Source organism: Endocarpon pusillum (assembly GCF_000464535.1).
Source record: "Endocarpon pusillum Z07020 unplaced genomic scaffold scaffold1719, whole genome shotgun sequence".
NCBI lineage: Eukaryota > Fungi > Ascomycota > Eurotiomycetes > Verrucariales > Verrucariaceae > Endocarpon > Endocarpon pusillum.
Window position 1 is genome coordinate 404,683 of NW_006916062.1, and position 9,519 is coordinate 414,201.

A 9,519-nucleotide genomic window follows, 5' to 3' on the forward strand; every position below is an offset into this window, starting at 1 on the left:
AGTACTGCCCGTTCCAAAAGTGTTGCAATTCCTTGGCGCGACCCAAAAATTGCTGTGCTGGCGGGGCAAAAAAGCGGTCAAAAGGCGGAATCGCCAACTGCGTGGTAAATAGACGTAGATTTTGCTTGTAAATGCTCATGAAGCTCGCTATTATCCCGATTTGGCCCTATATTGCTTTTTGAGCTTGGTGTTGCGTTTGGCGATGAGTAATCTACGTTTCTCGCGGGCTGCGGTCGAGAATATGGCCCTGTTGCTTGCTACTGATGTAGAACCTCGAGAAATAGCTCAAATCTATCGTTGCCACGCTTCAACGGTAGGCAGAATTAAGCGGAATATCGCTGTATTCGGAGATCCACGGCCTGCGCCTGTATCAGTTCAGGGTAGGCCTCGAAAAATCACGGCAGAAGCGTTAGAAGGCCTCCTTGACTGGGTACTTGATAACGGAGAGGAGCACAAGACCGCGTATCTTGATAAGATGTGTTATTTTCTTGATGAGGAGTATAATATCAACGTATTAAAGCAGACGGTTTCTCAAGCTCTTGCTGCTAACGATATAACGAGAAAAGCAGTTAGTATACGGCCATTTTGAGATGATTTAGAACTTACTTTGTAGGTCGAAAAATGTGCTGCTGAACAAGACGAAGATTTACAGGCCTTCTATCGAGCTCGAATAGCCGAAATATGTGCTGAACAGGCCATTTTTGTTGACGAAACAGTTGTAAATAAGCGTATAAAAGACTGTTAAAGAGGCTAGTTAAAACGCGGCATACTATATAGAGTTATTATATCACATAGGTACTTAAGGAGATAGAGTATTTGCTTTGTAATAAGTATTAATAGTTATCTTAATTATAAGATATATTATAATAGCTTTAATACTAAGAGATTTAATAACTTTATTCAAAAATTATTACTAAAAATGAATCTGTATCCTAGGCCACGTTTAGTACTAATTATGAATAACTATAACGCCTATTATAGCTAGGTAGGGCTTAAAATAGCTTTATTTAGCGTTAATACTGATAATAACGTTTAAGAGCTTCAGGATATGTGTGCAGAGAGAGGCGTTCTATTAATATTCCTTCTTTTATACTCTTCTGATTTCAATCCTATCAAATTGTTGTTCTCCCTACTAAAAGCATAGATAAAGGGGCATTAAGAGCTAGCAGATAGCTTTGATGAGTGGTTTAAGGGCTTTTTTCATTTTACTATTTAACAGTGTGGTGTTAAGAGGTATGCAAAAGCATATTTTCAATATTGCTTTTTTAAGGTTAATAAAACTACTATTGACGTGCCTTATAATACTATTAAGGAGGTATCAGACTAGCTTAAAGGGAGTACTCTAAATGCGCTTTCAAATAATACTATTATCATCGCTATATAATTTGTTATTATATAGTAATTATTAAAAAGCAAAACTAGGTTATCTCTTAAATTCTAATATAGAACCGCGTTATATAGCTGAAAGGAAGGTCTTAGCAAGTCTTAGTATAAATTTCTAAATTAAGTGACATTTTAGAATTAATTTTCGTAAGCTCCTGTATAAGTTAGTAATCTATTTATACGCTAGTAACTAATTTTGTTTATAAGCTTACTAAAATAAATAATAATATATGAAATCTTAATATACATCTTAATGTTTATTTATATTTTGAGTATTAAATAAGGGCTATTTAAGAGAATTCAGTCACTATTATTAATCTTAAATAACTACAAATACTCAAATCCATTATAAAGAGTGCTATCAGCCTCCTTAACGCTCTCCGGATAACGTTAATATTATATCTTGTTGTGCCGCAGCAAATCCATGCGAATGCCGTAGCCAATACCCATCTCCTTCTAGTCTTCTCTTGCTAAAGAGGCCATATCCGAGAGCCCTACGCCATGCTCGGCCAACTTCTTGAATGCTCGTTCGAATTCAGCTCGTTGAGCCGGTCTATCCTTGATTCGCGAGCAAATGAACGCGGTGAGGCGAGCATCTTCATCTCTAGCCTGTGGAATCAGGCTGCTCGGCGTCACAAGAGGCTGTAGAGGCGTCATAGCCCTTGACAGCGTCGCTAAACCTCTATATCGATCCTTATCGTCAGCAGACTCGCGGAGCATAGTATCCTGCTGTTAAGCGCTGCCAGAAAGATTGAGGTTGAGTATCAACCCCCTAGCTGACGCTAAACTTGCTGTTAACGCTGCTTGTAGAGTTAACAGAGGCTGTAGCTTTTTAGCGAGCTCTTTCTCCTTTTCTCTAGTCATTTGTTGAGCTAGAGATATAGAAGGATGCGCTATCCCACGCGCCGGTGGGAATTTGCTGCATAAGATATGAGCAGATTCATCGATATTTTACGCTTCGAGACCGTACGACTGCTCCTCGTCAAGAGCATGAAACTTTTGCTTGGCAAGTAGAACCAATTGGGTCTATTATCAAGCAAAATTGCAAGGAGAATTGGTATCCAAGCTCTCATTTGGCTATTGATGAGGCTATGCTAGCCTATAGAGGCCGCAGTACTCATAAGGTCAAGCTCCCGAATAAGCCAATCAAGGAGGGCTATAAGGTGTGGGTACTTGGCGACGCTGGATACGTATACGATTGGCTATGGCATAGTCGTATCGAAGGACCAGAGGATATCCCTCAAGAGGGTATAGAATTCGATCGAGTTATCGAAAAAGAGCTTACGGAGCTTACTACGGTACATCTAGCACCAACATTTGCGCTTGTTATTCGACTTGCACAGCGTTTACGTCAAATTCATTCAACGCGCGTTTTTTGCTTCTTTTTGGATAACCTCTTTCTGAATGTCAACGTTGCTCAATCGCTACTTGCTCTTCGTATTTGCTGTACAGGCACTACTCGCAAAAACGCTCAAGGAGTCCCTGCATGGATTCTAAAGCTAAAGGAGTATAACCGTGGCCTTGTTTGGAATTCTATGCTTGCAGAAGTCGTTAATAACACGCTTGTTTTTTTATGGCAAGATAATAACGCTGTTATAGGCTGCACAACTGCTTATAATCTTCAAAACGACACAGTTTTACGACTTCGAAGACGACCTTCTCCTACGTCGACAAACGCTCGAATCGTTCGCCCTGTATTCGGCAACTTACCCTTCAAATGGCTCTATATTCCTCGCGCTATTGACGACTATAATCACTATATGAATGGCGTTGATCGAAGTAATCAATTACGGAAGAACTTCACGGCTCACAGACCTTACGAACGTCGCGTTTGGCGCCCCTTATGGTACTATATTCTCGATATCTGCGCAGTCAACAGCTATCTCATTTGGAAGGGGGATATAGTAGACACAAAGAAAAGAGGTCAACGCCCGTTTATTGCAACACTTTTGGAACGGGCAGTACTGTAGTTGTAGAGTCTCTATCTACTCTTACCAGCCCCTATGTAAAGGGTGCCTGCCGCGAGGCTTTGTGGGCACCCGTAGGTCATTGTAGGCGACCGTAGTACAACGACGTCTATCCCTAGATACTTGGCAGCACAAGTGAAGAAAAATCTGTTCCGCACTTACCTCGACCCTCACCCTCTCGCCGCCGCTTTATCACCAGCTCACCCAGCGCTCCGCTTGCCCGGGTGATTCGTAGGTGGGCGCTGCACGATCTGTCTCACGATAGTCTCTTATCAATGGTCTCTAATATAGCCGTTCAGCGCTATCCTGTTCAATCAAGAGGGAGGGGGGTCTTTCTATCCACCACTCTGTCATAAAATGACGGTATTTATCATTGGCTCAAATATCCGCAGCCAAGGTATTTCACGTGAATATCTACCAATGAATAAGTACCATTCCAACCTTAAGCCTTTTAAAGTTGCGCCTGCAGCGTACCTCGCGTCTGTGGCGGATATTTGAGCCAAATGATAAATACCGTCATTTTATGACAGAGTGGTGGTGGATAGTAAGACTTCTTCCCCTTTTCTGTTATACTTTCTCTCTCTTCCTCTCTTCCTCCTTTCCTTTCTGCCTAATTATTTAGTTAGAGTACTACCTTTATATTCTTTAGCACTTAGACTTGCTAAGAAAGATAATCTACTTGCAGCTCCTGAAATCTGTCTCCTCACTCACTTATCTTCTTGCTTTCTCTACTCTCCTCATTACTTAAGTTAGGCCTATAATTATCTATTGGACGCAATCTTTATGTCAGAGGGCTACCTAGACCATACAGCTCTTTATTTAGTGCTTGCTCAAGAGCTGATTCAGATGTTCGCCCTGCTGCTGGATCAACTGCATGAGCTCATTCCGCTGTTGCTCAAACTCCTTCCGCTGTTGTTCTAGCTGCGTCATAAGGGCTGTCTCGCGTTGTTTGACCTCTTTGCGCTGTAGTTCTGCCTCTTTCCGCTGTTGTTTCAACTCCTGCTGTAAGCTCTGCTTTAAGGCCCCTGGCCTGTCGCGGTTTGCTGAATTCACCTTCTCTGGATCCAGGTGCACTTGAGGCATACTCTTGTGGACTCGGAGCTGTTTCATCGTCCGGGGCGATAGCTGAGTTGAATGACTCTGCAATAGGATCCGGGAGCAGATCTATCGCATTTGTGATTAGTTCAAGGTAAACCGGAACAAATTTATCGTAAATGTTGCGTGTGAATGTGTAACATGTCCATCTCTCGTCGCTGTAGTCAAATTGCTTGATCTTATAGCGGAAAATAGATGTTTTGTCCCCATCAATCTCAGGGTAGTGGGCATATAAGCGCACAATACTATGGTCGTGAGAAATGGAAAATGCGAGGAGTTTGCGATGAACATCTGTCAGACGCCTGGCCTTTCGGAATAGCTCAACCACGCCCCTCAGAGCAATGATCATGCTGATGGCGTTAGTCCGGTCTGCGAGGTCGAGAGCTTGTTTGCCACATTTGACTTCATTCGTCAGAAAGGGGAAAAAACTGTCTTCTCGTGCAGTGTAGTACGGTTGGGAGGTGGGCTCGATTACTCTTGAAAAGCATCCAGCCTGCGTCTACGCGATAGCAGGACGCCTCAATCTGGCGCAGGGCAACAAAACCTGTTCCTGCATCTCAAATCTTATACTCGACCCTAAGGCTCCTTGCAGATCTTGTTCTTTCACTAGTCGGTACTCATATATTTCGATATCGTCCCATGTTTGAGGAAAGGAAGCGGCGCCCCCCTCAATGAGGCTGCCACTACTTTCAGCCTTGTCGCCATTGCTCTACACTGGGAAGCTTTGCCCAACCAAATGCAACCACATCATCTTTCCACCTACGGAGAATGAATTGTCGGTGTGACAGTGAGAAGGAGTTTTCCGGTTTTGCCCCCTTTTGTCCACATGTCCTTTTTGGCGAACTTGGTGTAAGTGATTCCTTATTTCGGCACTTGAAAAGCATCGTGCCTGCAGCCGTCTTTCGCTTCTCAATCGCAGAAGCCAAGATGAAAGTCTCGCCGCTCTCATCTCTGCTGTATGCCTTTGCTCTCCGTCTCATCTCCCACTCGCAGCCTTCGGGCCCCAATGAAACCCAATCTCGTCCCCCAGCTTCCTCCTTTATCGTTTGTGACAACATCATCAGCATAGCTACAGCTACTGAAGCTTTCAACAGGTACAGTGCAAACTACCCAGAGGTGACGAGGCAGAACGTGAAGGGACCTGAGGGCCAGGACTTCCGCGATGCATTCATGCAATGTCCTCGCGTTTGTCTCATGCCTTTAGGATCCGGAAATCCCGACATTACTGGAATTGGAGTAAGGTCATCCATAAGCAACTTTCCAGCCAACCTTCCTTATTCGTGTCATCTAGGTCACTTTGTCATACGCCGTCCAGGCCAGCTTGATCCTCAGCCTAGTCGTGCTCTACCTCCTCACACGCCTCCTTCGCTATCTTGCTCGATACCTCGGGTGTGCCCAAATAGCCATCAATTGCCTTCATCATCTGTTCCCTTCCTCTGAGTCCAAGATCGAAGTCTCAGACTCCATTAAATCCTATACCAATGCTTCTACGACACGTCTCTCACGTTCTCAACCTCCCTCGTCTGCACTGCCGTCTACTGGTCCTCTAGGCCCGATGTCGTCATCTTCCAGTACATCTCCCTCAATTTCGCTGCTTCAATCAGCTTCGGCGCCGTCATCATCACATACACCATCATTGGGAGGCACCTTCCACACCCAACGGTCCGCTTCCTGGCCACTCTTCCCACTTTTGCAATGTTTGTCTCTGTTTTTGCAGTGTCCTACCCTCACGTTGAGCATAAAATCGCAGCCGAGGTCCTCCCGTTCTATCAGACACTTGGCGCTGACTGCCCGGGCATAGAGTATATGCAAAAAGAATTCCTGGTGCCATTTCTGAGTACCGACAGAATTCACATACTGCTCATGTCCTCGCTCGCAGTATTCCTAGCTTACTGGCTCGTCCACAGCTTCCACAGAATTTATCTCCGTCATCCGAAGCTCCGGGACTTCATCGTTAAATGCCTTGACTTGATGTACGAGAAAACTCGCTTCGAGAAAGCATCCATGAGTATCTCGAAGCTGTGTCACGATACCCTCGTCCAACACCCCAGAAACCACAAACCTTTAAAGAAGATATGGAAAAATTCCAAGCAACGTTCTGATATCTCGAAGTCCCTCAAAGCCGCTACCAAATTCCTAGGCCGCATTTTACTTCGACTACTCTACCTCGCCATCACTATCTCCGGCGTCACATGCATATTCCGTCTATTCCACTTCCGCAAGGTGTACGGCCAGTGGCAAGCGAGGGTTGTTGCTAAAGTGGGGAATACAACAAGCACGACTACAACGTGGGACGACAACCAATGGGGCGTCGGCCAGATTGTGGCGCTGTTCGTGTGGTATCCATTTGTGGGAGGGTTTGGTCTTCGGGTTCTGGAGTCTGGGTGGAGGAAGGTGATGGAGATGGCTCGGAGTCGTGGTTCGATAGGTCCTCCTTCGCCGCCTGCAGGCCCCTAATGCTCTCGCAATTGTAAAGTTATATCCATGCATGGAGATTGCGACGGGCCATGAAACGGAATGAAACGGAATGGACACGTTGATGATGCTAGAGCTGACAGAGCCGCCAGCTGAGTCCCACCCCCGGTCAGGGTGAGACCGGGTTGAGTAAGAGCGGCATCACCCTAGGCCCTGACCGAGGGTGAGCTCGGGGCAGACTCTTCTTTACTTGGCAATTAAGACCCAAGGTGTTGCGTCGAGTAGGATGAAGAAACGGCTCTGTTCTCTCTCAAAGGCTGAGCCAGGCGCAGAAAATTAGCTGCAAAATTGCAGTAGAAATTGACCAATCAAAGACAGGCGAGACGTAGGGTTTCGCGTAGAAAATCCAACCAATGAGCGCTCCCGCCGTTCGACATGCTGTAACCGCATTGATACCGTGATACCGTGATGCCGTGATGCCGTGATACCGTACAATAAGTGCATACAAGGACACCCTCCTTGACAGGCGGACTGGCGAGCCCTCCTCTACATGATCTTGCCTAATCTGATAGTCCAATCCCGACTTGGAGTGGTCATTTCTTTGACGAGTGCCGTGATCTTCGCCTACAAATGTCAAAACTTATCAGAGTAGTTTGGATTGTCAACCTGTGTGAGCGTCTATTGGCCAGTTATGCTGCGTTCATCCTTGCAGTTTGCCTGCATTTGATTGGCTAATCTCTGCTATAATTTCACAGTGCTGTGCAGCCTACTCCGTATGTTGTACGTATCTACGCACAACGCTCATTGCTCCTTAATAGATAATACAACCTGCTTTCCATGCATTCTACAGAGCAGTTCGAACAGGAACGTACCGATAGCCAGTAGTACCCTGCTGCAGCCTAGGGCTGACGTTGCGGGTGGTCAGTATTCACCCTTCATCAACAAGTGCTCTGTCATCTTGACTTGCTGCTTATCAGAACGTCTCGTTCGGTGATCAGGGATGCGCCTAGAGGACTACTGATCCTCATCGGGCCTGGAGAATACTTATACACAGAGCGACGTGATTCTACCTGGTTGATAACCTTGATGATCAATCAATTACCTCTCTCTTCGTATCTCCGATCAAAGTGATCAGTAGGGTATGGCACCTGCGACAAACCGAGTTCTGGTCTTGACTTATCTTTGGTTGTTGCAACATTGCATACAATATGCCACTGCATTTTTCCCTCCTCATTCCCATTCGGTTCGGCCGGATAGTTCGTTCCAATGGTCTAGTATAACACCTTCGGAGGATCTTGTCTACCAAGATTGTTATCCATATACGATTCATGAGGAAGAGATCGATGCTTTGCTTCCTGCCAATGATTCAGAGCCTCATGAACCGGTGGAGGTCAATACGCGTTTTAAATGTGCACGTCTTCTCGTTCCATTAGACTGGCAGAATGCTTCGAATCTAAACAAAGTTGCAATTGCTATCATCAAGCTACCTGCAAGAACCCTTATCGATGGTCAAAGAAGAGCTCGCTCTAGAAGCACAAGTCGTAGCAGAGGGTCATTGTACGGCGGAGCCGTTGTCGTTAACCCTGGAGGCCCAGGTAAGGTACCATGGTAATCCAGCTCTTATCTTATTGATTCCTCTCCAGGAGGCTCAGGTGTCCAAACTATACTTCATGCAGGCCAATGGATACGGGAATTGATTGACGGTGAGAAAAGCTTTGACGTTATCTCCTTTGATCCCAGGGGTGTTGGCTTCTCCACCCCTACCTCTCACTGCTTCGACAATTATCTTGACCATGCGGTCTGGGAGCTCAAACAGCGGGTTGTGGGCCATCTTGACACGGGACCTGAAGCAATCAAGATGCAGTTCGCTAATGCAAAGGGGCGTGGCGCTCTCTGTGCCGGAGCTGCCAGCTATGACGGCAGTGGTGACAACATCCGAGCATACATGACCACTGCATATACCGCGCGAGATATGCTGGAACTTGTGACGAGGAATCAAGCGGTAGAGGAAGACAGTCAAAGCAGCCGTGCACACGGGATTGATGACGCTCACAAGCAGCAAATGCCGCTTCGGTCACGAGGCTCCAAAGCACAACTTCAATATCTTGGCTTCTCGTACGGGACCTTCCTGGGCAACACGTTCGCCAGCATGTACCCGGGGCATGTGGGAAAGATGCTTCTGGATGGAAACATGGACGCAGATGACTACGTAGGGAAGTGGATGAAGAACGTTCTCTCCGATTTCGAAGAGGGATGGTCCACCTTCTTTGAGCGATGCTACGAAGTGGGACAGAAGTGTGCCATATGGCGACCCTATGACATGAGCGCGGGCGACATTCGGACACGCGTCGACTCGATACTCGAACATGTCAAGGAGACACCAATCCCCATATCCTCCAACGGCTCCACGGATTTGATTACCTACTCCGACGTCAAAGTGGCTATATACACCTCCAATTACGTCGCAGCACGCTCGTTCGCCAAGCTAGCAACCTTCCTCAACGCCATACACACCAACAACGTCAGCTCAGCATTCCCGCCACCGATCGGACTCCTCCCTGCACGCATCTCGTGCGCGTCTCCCAACGCCTCGACCAGCTGGCCCGCGGGGGCGCTCGACCTCGACGCCAGCTTCTGCACCATGTGCGGCGACGGCGAC

General features: G+C 46.5%; 2 protein-coding genes across 2 annotated transcripts; one reads left to right on the forward strand and one right to left on the reverse strand.

Moving 5' to 3' along the window:
* Positions 1-4,169: 4,169 nt before the first annotated feature.
* Positions 4,170-4,794, reverse strand: EPUS_00966 (uncharacterized protein; the record flags this gene model as incomplete). The annotated part of the gene is made up of 2 exons (XM_007802524.1): positions 4,170-4,380; positions 4,436-4,794. The coding sequence occupies 2 exons, from the start codon at positions 4,792-4,794 to the stop codon at positions 4,170-4,172; spliced, it is 570 nt and encodes a 189-aa protein (XP_007800715.1).
* Positions 4,795-5,372: 578 nt separating this feature from the next.
* On the forward strand, positions 5,373-6,902 carry EPUS_00967 (uncharacterized protein; the record flags this gene model as incomplete). Its single annotated transcript, XM_007802525.1, has 3 exons — positions 5,373-5,681; positions 5,737-5,834; positions 5,996-6,902. The coding sequence occupies 3 exons, from the start codon at positions 5,373-5,375 to the stop codon at positions 6,900-6,902; spliced, it is 1,314 nt and encodes a 437-aa protein (XP_007800716.1).
* Between the last annotated feature and the right edge of the window lie 2,617 nt (positions 6,903-9,519).